This window comes from Rhamphochromis sp. 'chilingali' (genome assembly GCF_963969265.1).
Source record: "Rhamphochromis sp. 'chilingali' genome assembly, chromosome: 3".
NCBI classification, from domain to species: domain Eukaryota; kingdom Metazoa; phylum Chordata; class Actinopteri; order Cichliformes; family Cichlidae; genus Rhamphochromis; species Rhamphochromis sp. 'chilingali'.
Genome location: NC_137931.1, coordinates 30,878,404 through 30,893,449, shown reverse-complemented (window position 1 = coordinate 30,893,449; position 15,046 = coordinate 30,878,404). Strand labels below are relative to the sequence as shown.

Sequence of the window (15,046 nt, the reverse complement as noted above, 5' to 3'; positions counted from 1 at the left end):
TATCGCTGTTGTACCAACATTTAACTGTTCAGCAATATCCCACTAAACAGCCAACTGTGTTGTAATGCATACAGCAACTCTAAGCAAAAGTGCATTCTCTTGAAAACCATGTGAGTTCATCCCTGATGAGAACTCACTAAAGGTTTGTTTTTAACCTTGAAACAAGATGGGAGGTCAGACACTGTTGTGCTCAGTATAGAATACCCTGATTTTGAGCAGGATGAGAACTGCGTGGACTAACACCAGTTGTGACCTTGATTAAATTGTCTTTAAAATTAAAGTGATTTGTTGTAAAGCTTAACTTGATTGGGTGCTTACTGCTATTCCCAGCAGTTCAATCCTTAGTATTAACACCTGAAAAACAGTTTTAGAAACAGAAGCTCAGTGCTCTATTTTATTACCCAACAGTAGACCATTTGATGAAAAACCAACTTTCAGCACTCTGTGTCATTTTATGATCATAAATAAGTCTCAATATGAACTCTGACCATAAGAAATATAATTTCTTTTATATAAATGGAACAGAAAAGTAGAATGAGAGATTATTAAACCACTGTGTCATCCGGTGTAATTTAATGGAAATTAATATAGTGAAGATACTACATGATTGCGGACCTCCCAGCCAGTGGCACCATTCTATGTCAATAGAGTAAACCGTTATGTATGAGTGTACCATTATAGTACTTATAGTAAGTATTGGTACTTCGTGTTGTTGGTATGTTGCAGAGCTGCGATTAATGTTTTTTTCTAATCCAAACTTACCCGAATACTTTAAGTGATAACTGTATCTCTTGCCAGTCAGATATCATAGTAATGCCACATAGTTACAAAGTGGCAGTGAAAGTGGAAGCAAGATTATGAATATAATTTCCTGATAGAGGTGTGGCTACAACTAGAAACCATCAAATATTAAAGAATTCAGTGACTTCTAGAAAATGTTGGTGAACCAACTAGAACCTAAAGTTCTAGACAAAGTGTGTGTGTACCGAGGTAATTTTACTTCAACACTGAGGTGCATGCATATTAGTACATACAGAGAGTTGCCTCTCCAACCAGAATTCAATTCAATTTAGTTCAATTCAGTTACATTTTATTTATATAGTGCCAAATCCCAACAATAGTTGCCTCAAGGCGCTATATTGTAAGGTACACCCTAATTTTAGTTTAGTTTTTTGTTTGTTTGTTTTTTAGTTACAGTTAAGTATGAAAATCTTGATGCAGATGACAGCCATTGTGTCTTTCCGTTTTAGTTTTTAAATTAACGTTGCTATATTTGGTCAGTGAAAGGAGGGGAGTTGATGTCTTACTACCACCTTGTATCTGAATCAGTATGTTAATGACTACATTTCCATTCCTTGGGTTCATTTGAATCCAGCAGGTGTCTAAATAACCCAAGGGATGCTGTAAAAATGAGCCATGTGTCAAACAGTTCAGAAATTTACACAGTGCAGTGGTTTGAATATACTATATTTGGCAACATAAGAGGACTGCAGTAAGAATTGCTACATATTAAAGTTTAACACAATTATTGGAATCGTAGCCATATGCACAACCAGTAGTGTATACCGAAATATCAAAGTGAACTCATAATGGAGAACAATCATAAGCCGATGACCAGCAGCGCTCATTTGTTTATCACAGCGAGGGGATCCAGAAATAAATCTGTGAAAGAAAAACTGCACGCATGGCAGCTACATTAAAAAGACAGAGGAAATTGCCTCACTACCAGAGGCAACAGCTTGGCAAAAGACATGACTCGTCTGGCAGAAAAAGGTGCCAGAAACAATTATTTTTCTCTTTTCCTCACAAAGGAAGAACACAGTTTCTGTTTCCCTCCTGTGGTCTGCTCTCATATGAGTCTTGGGCATGGCATGCCTTTCATGCAGATTGCCTCATTGTTGAAATTAAGAGAACAATGTCAAAAATACTTATTCGTACCACCACTGGTGCCAAAACCCTGACTATATATCCAGACAGAACCTGTTCAGTAAGTAAAACGTTATGATTTCACTATCGAGAAATCAATGCTATCATTAGCACTTCAAACAAGGTTGATTTCAAGCCCAGCTCTGACGAAGAATGCACTCAGACTGATATAGCATTTAGTTTCAATTCAGCAAGACAGGTTGAAAATGGGTTTCAGCAATATTATTCAACATCATTGCACTAATAATAGTAAACTTAACATTTGCATACTGCTGTTTATCATTTATTCAGAAAGTTGGCCGCTGGTTATCTGTTTTAGTTCCACAAAATCAACCCTCGTAGAAATAAAACATATTGGTCAGTGTCTTGTTGGGGTATAGAATACCTCTAATTCTGATTTGATAACAAATAATAACCTAGTTAACCCTCCTGCCATCCTTTAAAAAACTCACACCCATCACCCTAGGGACCATTCTCAGCCACGCCATAAAAAGACCATATATCCATATTTTATTCCACTTTAAATTAGCCAACCTTGTAAAACTACTTCTCCCTGAAATATTCATGTAAAGTTTTAATTATATTTTCGTTGTTTTAACCCTTCAAATCCCAGTGTTATTACATGAGCGCCCTGTGTTATAAGCCCCAAAAACCAAAAAACGAAACTAAATATTTCCACAAAAAACCAGTTGAAGTAATATGTGATTGTCATTATAAGTAGGCCTTTAGATGGACCAAAGATTGGCACCAACATACATTTTGACCTGCCATTATTTTTTTTGCATTTTTTTTGCAATTTAAAAATTAAAACTTCAAGGCCCTGAGTCTTCATTGACATCCAAGAAAAGAAGAAAAAATAAAATCATATGATGATAATTTGGGGTTGAAAAATAGCGTTTATAATGGAAGTCAATGGGCAGAAAATGGTCCCCAGGGTGATGGGTGTGGGGATTTCTGCTGCTCAGCCATTTTAGGCTGATTTAAGGAATTCACACTGGAATATTAACATTGACAGGTAAAAACTATCCTGTGGCAAGTTTGGTTATATTCCACTGAACACAGTGGAAATGGCAGCCATTTAACACATAACAGTGGCACAAAAAGGTCCCAAGAAGGCAGGAAGGTTAAGATCACAGATAACCAGAGTTGGCAAAAGTACAGACTTTCTGTACTGTAGAAGTACAAATACTGTTAAAAAATACACCAGTAAAAGTTCAGGTACTGATTCATGTTATTTATGCAAGTACAAATAAGAAAGTATAGGCTCAGAAATGTCCTCAAAGCAAGAATGTAAAAAGTAGCCCTTTGGAGGATGTCTCTATTTTTGTACAGAGCTAACTGGACCTTGTACTATGTTAATGTAACGATAAAATAATATCAGTAGATGGAAATACAAACCTTTTTTATTCTACTTATACTCTGCTTGAATCTGAAGAATGAAAATAAAATGATCTATTTTCTGTTGCCTACATTGTAGAGGGTGACGTTGCTTCTAAACAGGAAAATATATATAGTTAGGGGTTAAAGTAGGATTCAGCAAGTGGAGGAACCCTTAAATTAGTTGTAGTGGCTCAGTATGAGGAAAAGAATCATAACTCATAACAATAATTTCTATTGTGAGCTCCAGTAGATTTTCTTTGTGTATAGGCTGTGATCAGCTGACCTGTTGCTCTTTGTAGATTTGCAAAATGTCATGTGTTGTTCTGGTTGATTTCCATCCTCTACACTGACTTTATGCTGTGTTTTTCTAGATCAGGGGTGGCCAACCAGTCAGAGACCAAGAGCCACTTTTTTTTTTTTTACTGTGTTACCACAAAGAGCCACATCATACACATGGGCACACATGGGCATCACCCATCCTTTCCCCTCTCTCTCACACACACACACACAAAAAATACACACATCTCTGCTCAGTCAGATTTATTGTAAATGTCACACACCAACATGATGACAGAAATGGACTCCTACAGTACTAAAACCACACGCCAGTCACTTTCAACAATGAACATTGTGTGCACTGTCTCACACACACAAACTCTCAGTTCAACCAAGTCCACAAACAAAAATATAATAATCTACAATAGCATTTTTCTTTTACAATGCATGATGTTTAGTGGGAAATCTGGCATTCCTTGCCTTGAACAGTCCTCTTCAGATCTGGCTTGTATTCCGTTGTTGTCACTCGACGCAATTCTTTCACATGAGTGTCAGTCCGAACAGATCGATGCTTGGATTTCACATGTTTCAGGGTAGAGAAAACAGACTCGCAGACGTATGTTGACCCAAACATTGACGGTATCTTAAGCGCAGCCCATTTGACATTGGGATATTTTTCCATTGGCACACTTTTCCAGAACTCAATGGTCTAAATTGGTCCTCCTCACAAAGATCGATCAACTCCAACTCAGCCGCAGAGCAGTAAAATGCGTTAAATCTCCCTTTTGATTATGCATCTTGAACAGCTTCAGTTTGGTGCAAACACACTTTGCAGCATTTTTAACTTACCCTGCAGGGTCAAGTTCAGTCTGTCCAAGTGACACAACATGTCGACCAAAAAGGCCAGATCCATAATCCACTTGAGGTGCGAGAGCTTGGGATAGTCCTTGTCCTTCTCTTCCATAACAGTTTCACGGCATCCAAAAGCTCAAACAAGCGAGAGAGTACCTGGCCTTTTGACAGAGACCTCACAGTGCAGTGCAGCGGCAGGTCACCTGGAAGCCCTTGGTCCAGCTCAGCGATGAGATTCTTGAATTGCCTGTGGTTAAGCGCATGAGTGCGGATGTAGTTAACGATTTCCATCACAGGCTTCATGACGTTATCTAAATGAAATGATTTAGACACAAGTTGCTCCATGTGGATGATGCAATGGAAATTCCAAAACTTCGTGCAAATATTGCCAACTGAGGCTTGTCTTGTATATCACAACTCTCATCCAATGCAACACTAAAATACTCACATGCTTGAAGGTCAGAGTGCAACTGTGATTCAATAGCCGTGAGTTAACTGTGAGTTAATGTCCGATATTCTGTGTTCAACAGTGTGGCGGGACAGTTGGACGTCTGACACCATGCTTTTTAGTTTGTTGTTTTCAGGAGACAAAATTTCAACAACGTCACTGTGGCATTTTTTAACGCACTTCCCTTCATTGTATGGCTTTTTAGCCCATGCAATGTTTCAAGCCAGCTGATAGGATGCGAGCGTTATGGTCTCTGATCGCTTCGTAAACTTTTTGAAAAACTGTATCTGCTTTTCTACCTGACTTTTCAAAGTGGCAAACTCGTGCTTGCGAAGTTCAGTCCCTTTTGGAAATTCCCGGTCAATGTTAGCACGGAGTGAGCTGAAGTGGCGCTAAAGATTTGAAGCTTTGAAATGCGCTAATGATGTCTGACACATAAGACAGAATGGCTTGCCATTGCGTTCAACAAAAAAATATAAACTCTCCCACTCTGTTAAAAATGGCCTGTGTTCATCTTCATATTTTCGTTTTGCTGTGCATTGCGCAATTGATGAAAATACCGTATTGAACTCAAGGAAAGCAAATGCGCACATTTTAAAACAACAACAACAACAACAACACAAAAACCCCCAAAACACAAACTTTGATATGAACGTAAGAGCGAATAAATCTAAGCATCATCAGCTGAAAAACCATGAATCTCTGCTACAATTGAGGTAACCCAACTCTGACCATGAAGCCACAGCCACTGTGCACCAGTCACACACTGTTTGTTACTTTAAATCCATCACAGCGAACTAACCTGTTTATCCTGCACTAAACCGCAGAGGATTTTCATGCAACCTTCCAGTATCACATCCCACTGAGCAGTCCTAAATCTAACCTCTCTTCTTGTGACAAAGTGGGTGAGAACACCATTTGCCCAGATTTTAGGCGTGTTATTCTTAGTTAACATTCTTGTTTTGATTAGTTTATTTAAACTTATTCTGTAGTTTGCAAACATTTACTATCCCAGATTTGTTTATGCTTTGCACTTTTAAAGATTACTTAGTATAACATCTTGGTTTAAATCATTTTTGACAAGTTTATTAAGTTAACATTTTATTTATTTCAACTGTTAGTTTGTCCACTTTACTTTTTTTGAACTCACCTACCTGTGTTTCAGGAACAAAAGGAGGAAGTGTGCCCTCACTTCCTGTATTTATAGCTTCCTGTTTACTGCTGATGTCACAGGAAGGGGCAGGTGAAGGGGGGGGGGGGGGGGGGTGAAAGGGGAGGTAAAGAACTGGCAAAGAGTAGCATAAGTGTATAATTATGATTGTAATGTCTAGTCTTACCCATTGAATGGAGTATTCCTTAGGAGAACAGTGTGTTTGGATAGCTTAAGTATTTAAGCAGAAGAAAGCTTGCCAGTTCAAGTTCAGTTATGTTTATTTACACCAAGTTATCTTTGGAGTTATTGAGTTTTTTTATGTTTGTAAATATTTTTGGTCATAATGATGATAAATTATGATGATTATGATGTTTGTGTGTTTGCTGATGTTTGTTGAGCTAAAAGAAACGTTGCATTTGAAATTACCAGCCACTTAAAAAAAGTCACTCCCCTTATGTTCGCTCCTCTTCTGTAGGGCTAGCTAGATGCCGGAGTACCCTAACCGCAACTTACAGACACCTGCAGTCGTTCCGGTATTGTGCCAAAAAACAAAACAAACCACTGTCCTACTTTTAACACACGCATGTCTCTTTATGCAACATCTCCTTGTGATTAATACAAGAACAGGATTTTCTTTGGGGGGAGTGTTTAGAAAAACTCCCCCCAAAAGAGCCTGTTTTGAAAATGTAAGGAGCAGAAAGTTTAAAAATGTAGGAAGTAAAAGTATAAAGAAGTCTCCCCCTTGCCGTAGCGTTTGCGTTGTACCTTGTCAATCTCTAGTTATGATACCAGTTGCTCCTTCCGGATGTTGGAACTCTGGGCTACTAGTTATTTTGCTGTTAGTCTAGATGCTGGATGTCTGAAATTTCATACCTCCCAAATCGTCTTCATGTACCTTCTTCCACTGGGATTACATCTGTAGTAGCCTTCCAACATTTCCCTATTATTTTACCTTGTCCACTTCCTGTTCCAGTAGCTCACCCAAGCATATTAAGGTGCTGTTGTAATGTCAGGAAGAGTTGGATACTGCTCATGTTTACCTTTAAATGAAATTTTAGCCTTTTACATGCTTACATTTTACCAAATAGATCACATTAAAAATACTTTAAATTAATCTTTATCTGTTCCTGGTTGGAATGTAGCCATAAATGGTAATTCATAGTGCTTTGTTTCCTGATTTCAAAAGCATGCAGATGTTTATAATTGCCTAATGTCTACGACGCTCATGCAAAGTTTCATTGAGATGACTTGTTGAAGATGAGATAGGATGCATACATACATGCATACATTACAATGATTATAGTAAGAAGATGCTCCACGAACGATATTGTTTATTAACTGCCTAAGTGAAACTCTACAACTATGGTTTACAAATTAAAGTCAAGGTAATCAAGCTTTGATACACCACACAAACAACATTGCAGCCAATGTTTTCTGAGTCAGTCATTTGAGTGTGTCTCTATAAGAACAGATTTTTGTGTTGGCACTGGTTCAACTTTATACCAAGTGTCAAGACAGTTATATGGCAAGCCAGAAAATCCAAGCTGTGGCATCTCTTCAGAGAATAAATGAATGCTACAGCAGCATGGTGCACATCAAACTAGATGAATGCTGGAGCAATGTGGAGTAAAGCTGACAGCGAACACCTGCTGATGATATCTAAGCAAACACTGTGGGCTCTGCAGGAATCTGCATACAACTAGATTTGTTTCTCTTTTCACTCATGTACTACAGTATGTGACATTAACAGACATGTATGGAAGGAAAATAAATAAATACGAAACAAGAAACTTAGCAGGGGTGAGCATTTTAAAACCATCTTACTATTTTTTTTAATTAATGCATATAAAATGATTAGTTCTTCTCAAAGGTCACAACACTCAACAACCCACACGTACACAGTGAATGCATATAAATATCCACAACTGTGAATGAACGACTGCTGGTGTTAGAGTACACACAGCTTGATTTGCTGTAGCTGTCTCAGCAGACAATATAGCAGTGATACAAAGCTGCTAGGAAGAGTCAAATTAACAAGCTCAGAAAGGAGGAGGAGAGAGTAGAGAGTGAGGAAGACAAAAAGTCCAAACAATACACTGAGAGGCGGGGGAAAGTCTAGGGTAACATTATACAGAGCCCTCCAAACAGTGGAATTACTGTAGGCACTTCCACTGGCAGCATTTCCACTGGGAAGCACCACTGACAGCTTCTTGTGTCTTATTTTTCCATTTGAAAAGGGAGCTACTTTTGACACCACTGAGAACCAAGTGTGTTTTAAAGCTCTTAAAACACCAAGGGCCCGGAAAGAAAAAAGCGTTTCAACTTAAGCAGGTGCACCACAACAGCTTTTTAAAAGTCTCACAAAACGGCACAATATGCCTCTGTTTGGGGAAGAAACTGGCCTACATTTCAGTAAATTGTAAGTGCTTAGCATAGGGGCATGTGACAAAGATAGATCCACCCTGAAATGACTAGAAACCTCAGGATATTATTATACAGGGTATTATTATTATCGTTATGTTGTATTCTACATCTCATTCTCCACCTTACCACCAGGAGACACAGTGATGCTTACTTTAGGATACAGTAAATTCAAAGCTTGTTAGACATGTTTTTAGACAACCCTACAGTTTTGTGGCATTGAAAAACAAATGTAATATATTGTAATGAAGGTGGAGCACTTTAACACAGATGTCTTTCAGAAATGGATGTTTTTTATGGAATAATGGTGGTTACTTTATTGCACTAGTGGATCCAATTTTCATCTTGACCTCATGAAGATTCATTTAAAACTAAAGAAAGGCAGCTGATTGTGAGCAGCAAGCATGGAAGGTTTTATGCAGATTTTAGACCAACTACAATTACAAAATTGAAGGGCATAATATCTTCTCATACTGCTTGTATGGCAAAAGCACATTCGTAATGATATTTTTCATGATGTAGAACACCATTTCATATGCAAAAAAATGTAATAAATGGTTTGCATGTAGTTAAAATGGCAAAAAAAAATATCTTGACCATTTTTTAATAATCTCCAACAATTTGACACTTTCCAAATAAAAGTGTTGTTAAGACTCCAGTTGTTCCGCTAGCCTCCATTCTACAGAGGAAAACAAAGGCACTGACAGATGGTAGCAAACAAAAACGAATAGTGAAAGTAAAAGTGCAGCTTATTTGAGTATCAGTGCCAATTTTGTCATTATGCAGCAATTTGAAGTTTCCAAGACTAAGCAGACCCACTTATTCAGCAGGTTATAGAACCACTTTTAGTTGAAATAACTTGAAGTTATCGTCTCTCTCATTTTGGAGGGCACTATGTCCTGACACATAATTTAAATTGGGTTGAGACCTTTATTCTTTTTCTTTTTTCCAAACATGGCACTATTATGGTCAGACATCTCTACTTTGGTCTTATCTTCCCAAAGGACTTTGCTTCAGAAGTCTTGTTGTCATGGTCCTGGGCCGTGTTGGCCCAGTATTCTTAGTTCTCTTGTATTTTTGTATTCAGTTCCCTGTTTAGGTTCTGTTTCCTGAGTTGCCCTGTTATGTTGTTTCCTGTGTGCTTTCCCTTTGTGACTCTCACCCCCTGTGTGCCCCTCTATGTATTCATGAGCCCTTGTCCCCTTTCGTGTTTTATTCCATGTTTTCCCCAGCCTGTTATGTCTGTGTTCTCCCCGTGCTCTCTCCTCCTGTCTGAACCTCTGTGTACTTCCTGTTGGACTCTGCCCGTCTCCCGTCAGTGTTATATTCACCCCGCCCTGTCTCGTTATGGTTATCTGTGTCAGCTGTGTTCCCCGTGTGTTCCCACTTTCCTCGTTAACCCTCTATTTCTGTCTGCATCTTCCTCTGTTCGGCGTCGCGTTCTCCCTCATGTTGTGTGTTATTCTCCCCGTGGTTCCTGGTACATCTCATGTTTAGTTTTTCCAGTTTAGTTCAGTACTGTTTTGTGTTTCACCTTTAAGCCAGCATTAAAACTGTGATCTTTAAGTTTATCCCCGTGTCTGTGAGTCTGCATCTTGGGTCCTTCTCCTGCCTGCCACACAACGAATCATGACAGAAGAACGCGACCCCGAACTGGACCCAGCAGCTCACAACCCCTCCGCGGACCTCCAGGAAGACTTGGTCTACACGGTGGAATACCACTGTGAGGAATGGGCGACGCTGCCTAGAGGCGAATACCGGGAGACCGTAGCCGTCCGTCTTCAGCGGATGGTGTCTGGGCTCCCGTGGCTATTCGGCGCGCTGCGCCCCCACATCCGGGACTTTCTTGTGTCCGCCGTGGGCATCCGCCCGGGGCAGCTGTCCCAGAAAGAACCGGAAACGGTCAGGATCGGGACCATGGGGCTCACCACCGTTACGCCGCCTGTTCGCTTCTCATTGGCTTCTACATCTTCGCCACCGCCTGTCTACACTACGTGGCGCACGGAGATGCCAGAGGCCAGCGACTTCGGTGAAGAGGAGCGGCAGCAGGTGTTACGGGCGTATCGGGAGGACGAGCTCCGTTGGAAGCCCTGGCTTATCACCGAGGAGGAGCTCTCGTCAGCTGTCCCACCACAGACCGACCACCCACCCTCGCCGCCGCGATCGGGCTACTCGTCTCCTGCTTCCTGCCTGGCACGGATGTGGTCTGAGGGCGAGGAGCCGGTCGCCACGGAAGGCCAGGCTGAGCCCACGGCCGCCCCTAAGAGGAAACGGCGTTCCCGCCGCTGTCGCGCACCGCCACGGCCCGTTCTGCCCTCCACTGAGCAACACGAGGTGGCTGTGGGGGGCGCGGATTCCGACCTCGAGGAGCGGCAGCGCGCCGTATGCGCGCAACAGGAGGAAGAGCTACGAGAGGAGCCATGGCTCGCTCCCCCCTACGATGAGGTTTTCCGCGGGACACGGCTAGCCCTTGGGGGCCCCCGGAGTTGCCTGGGACTCCCGCCTGCCACTCCGCTTACTACCGCCTCCTCAGCCGCTGCGACGCCTCAGGAGCCTCCTTCTCCCACGTCTACGGGGCCCACGGCCAAAAGAAAACGGCGTTCGCGTCGCCACCGCATCGCCCGACGCTCAGAGGTGAGTGAAACTGTCCAGTCGCTCCAAGTTACCTCTGAGCGGAAGGCATGTGAGGAGGCTACGGACTTAGCCGGTGAGGTGGCTAGCAATGAGCCATTCACCGAGCCGCAGGCCAGAGACAGTTCCGCTCCCGCTTCACTCAACCCGGCAGGGACCACAGACTCGATTCACAGACTGACAAGGTTTCCCACTGCCTTTGGTTTTAATAATGGTAGGGAGGTGTTTCCTTTGGTGTCTCTTTCCGTGTCTGCAGTTCCAACTAAATCTGAGTTGCCTGTGGTTTCTCTCTTCCCTCCTGAGCCGGCCCTGCTCCTCCATGGGTCACTGAATGAAGGCAACAAAAGCATAGCTAGTGCTCCGGTGTGCCCAGCTACACTTGCTTTTCACGAACCAGAGACTGTGAACACTGGTCATGAATCCCTAGCATGTTACCAAGATGCACACATAACAGCAGATCATGGTGACCAGGACACTGTAATGTCACAACACGTCTCCTGTCTCCCCATAGGTAATAAACCAGGTGGTTCTGAACTGTTTTGCTCCAGCACCATAACCACCACTCAGGAGATGGAAGCTGGGGTCAGGCTTTATGTGACACCATTTTCTCCTGCCTCTATGAACTCGTCACTAGATAGGGTTTTGGCCCCGGACAATGTCGTAACCACCCTCTCTCAGCCTGAAGTGTCACCTGCTTCAGTTAATGGTTCACGTACCGTTTCACCTGTATCTGTCTCTCCACTCAATAGGGTTAGCACTCTGAAGCCACAGATCACTGCAGGTACGAGTTCCAACAAACACATCCATCCAACACACCACAGTCATGCTACCACGGTGCCATTGGTTAGGTCCATGTCTGTGCATTTACTGTTTTTCCAGGAGTCAGCTCCTAATGATCTAAGCTTTGTTTTTGTGGATCGAGTGGTGGTTCTTGTTTTCCGTATGGTCGAACCAGCTCCTCTGAGCCGCACACTACCACCGGTTGAGTCCAACCAGCTTATGTTGACCTCTCCTAGGACTACACAGACTGGGCTAGTAACCTCTGAGCCACTTTGGACTGGTGCGGACTTTGGGAACCTAATGATTGCTGGCTCAGAACTGGTGGTCCCTACCACTGTCCACTTCATGGTTTCTTGTGTTAAGATGTTAAGCCCTATAGACTGTTTTTTACCTGCTCTCTCTCTCTCTGGGTTTGTGCCTCAGCAGCCTGTGTTTCCTCAGCTCCTAGTCCAGCCAGGGGCCTTCATAACTGTTTGTCCTGCGTCTGCTGTTGGACTCCCAGGTGTGCCTATCTGGCACCCTGCGGCGACGCCACCGCTTCACGTCACGTCAGCTGGAGGGTCCGAGGGGCCCGTTCAGCCTCCTGTCTCCGCTGGAGGGTCCGAGGGGCCCGTTCAGCCTCCTGTCTCCGCTGGAGGGTCCGAGGGGCCCGTTCAGCCTCCATCAGCCTCTGCAGCTCCGTCTGGCCCAGCCTCAGCCTCAGCGGCCTCAGAGTCTTCGTCCTCGTCTGGCCCAGCCTCAGCCTCAGCGGCCTCAGAGTCTTCGTCCTCGTCTGGCCCAGCCTCAGAGTCTTCGTCCTCGTCTGGCCCAGCCTCAGAGTCTCCCGCCTCGACTGGTCCTGTGCCCACCGGGCCTCGGCCAGTACGCCTGACACTGGAGAGCCGCCGCTGCCTTCCGCGCGGCCGGCCCCCCGAACTGCTCCGTCGTCTCCTTCGCCGCCGCCGCTGCCTTCCGCGCGGCCGGCCCCCTGAACTGCTCAGTCGTCTCCTTCGCCGCCGCCGCTGCCTTCCGCGCGGCCGGCCCCCTGAACTGCTCCGTCGTCTCCTTCGTCGCCGCCGTTGCCTTCCGCGTGGCCGGCCTCCGGACCAGCTCTGTCACCTGTGCCACCCGCCCGGTCGGCCCCCCGACCGTGTGACCCGTGAACTTTTGTGCCGGTGGGCTCTGGGTCGGCCCCCTGAACTTTATTTGAACTATGGTCTTGTGCTCCTGTGTTTTCTGTTGTTCGTTTTTGTTTTTTTCCAATTGTACTATCATGAACTTTCAAATCCCATAATGGAAACAAATGACCGCTGCTGAGAATCGGTGACAATAAAAAGTATCACACATTAAGAAGACATCAGCATATTAATGTACTTAAATTTATATTTAAATCGTGGTTGTAACATGTTCACATGACACTTCTTATTATTAATTTCACTTAATTAATGAAATTATTAATTTCATTAATTACACAGAGATTAATCTTGGCAGACTCTTGCAGTTGAATAAAGTATGGTTTATATGAGTAATGAGGTGTCCTTTCACATCCTCTCTTCTTCTGAGCTGCATTAGCACAAGGGACCTGAGAGCATTGCGATTGGTGAGAGATCAGACAGCCAGCATCTGTCTCTCTCTCTTCCACTTATATACAGCTCAACACACCCGTTCACATATACACTCTTACACATGCTCACACAGCAGCCCAGACATCTGGTGGGGCTCTAGTGGGTCTTGCCACTGTGGTGCTGGGACTCTTACAAGGACTAAAGATACTTCAGCAGTAATGACATATCCCTATTGACCAGACCGGGCAGAAAAACAGGAAGTAGGGACAAGACAGTGTCAGAGAGGTCATTCATCTGGGGAGAGTGATTTAAATACAGTAGAATAGAGTCGAAAAGATATTAAATCCTCTGCCAGAGATCAAGGTAATTTTCAAGCACTGACCAGTATCCAGAGAGAAGTGTTATTGAACTGAGCTTTACTTAAAGGCAGGGCTTTAACTGAACCATGTGTTGTCATTGTTGTTGTTGTTTTTTGTTGTTTTTTTGAATAAATATAATTTGTAGGTTTTAACACAATAATGCTAAGCAGGTTTATTTGTTCCATGCTGTAGCTTGGCTTTGCTCACAGACTATGACTTTGAAATACTCAGTAAATCTGAACATAATGTCACCCCATGACATGCCCTCATTCTCTTTGCTTTCCCATCAGAGGGGTCATGCAGGCAGATGTCGTAAGCTTGCAGTTTGTGTACTTATCATCAGTATCTAGCTAGATAAGAATAGCAGGAATATGTGTTTTAAGTGGTAAAAAGCTCCCTTTCATAACAAGCTGACAGTTATTGTCAGACTGTTCAGCAAATTACATTTGATTAATTTGGAGAAATGCATTACTTTTTACTAAAGTTGTTTGTTTGTATTTTGAAATATCTTTGACAGAAAATTAAACCTGTTTTTTGTTGTTTTTTTACCTTAGAAAATAAAATGCCTTTACCGTTGTTGTGAAGTAGTTCTATAAAAATAAGCTCAAACTGAATTAACTTTCGGAAAAAAAAATATACATGAAAAACACAAATTGCTCACTTACCAATTGCAGGATTTCCTCCAGGGTTTAAAGTGACTCTAAAGGCTTGATGCCAAGTGTGGCGACTGGGGGGACCATCACAGGGGTCAATGTAAAGAAGAACACCTCCAAAACCCAACTCAGACAGCAGGGATAGCTAGACAAACACAAAGATTCAATGATGAAAACAGAAATAGCAAATATCTGTGTATACCATCACTGTTAAGACAAGACATGTAAACGTTATAGTTATTTTATTCATAAACACTGTCTCAAGTAAATATTTACTTCACTATCATGCAGTAGATGGTGATAAGTCAGAACATTAAGCATTAATTCAGCAAGATTGAGAATTAAACATTACTGTGGGTGAAATCACGGTAAAGCACGCTGTTTTGACATGAGTTTTGGTGTACTTCATCTCCTTCCTTTATCAGTGTATAGACTAGTCACAACTCAAAATTTAGATCTAATAAAACAATACACCAAAAGATTTTTGATATGATTTCTTAATAATTTTTTTGAAGTTTATTTCTTATTTTATGAGCAAAATTAACACAGTGAGAGGGGGTTTCTGATTTTCATGTTGATCAAAGGTTACACTTGTGTTTATGTAGTCACCCTCACTGATAATA

General features: G+C 42.5%; 1 protein-coding gene across 1 annotated transcript in view; it reads right to left on the bottom strand.

Moving 5' to 3' along the window:
* Positions 1 to 15,046, bottom strand: part of naaladl2 (N-acetylated alpha-linked acidic dipeptidase like 2) — a gene marked incomplete at its 3' end in the record, with an annotated part of 348,164 nt that overhangs the window by 270,207 nt on the left and 62,911 nt on the right. The window contains exon 6 of the mRNA XM_080877950.1: positions 14,436 to 14,568. Within this exon, the coding sequence (XP_080734076.1) occupies positions 14,436 to 14,568 (133 nt within the window). The remainder of the gene's footprint in view (positions 1 to 14,435; positions 14,569 to 15,046) is intronic.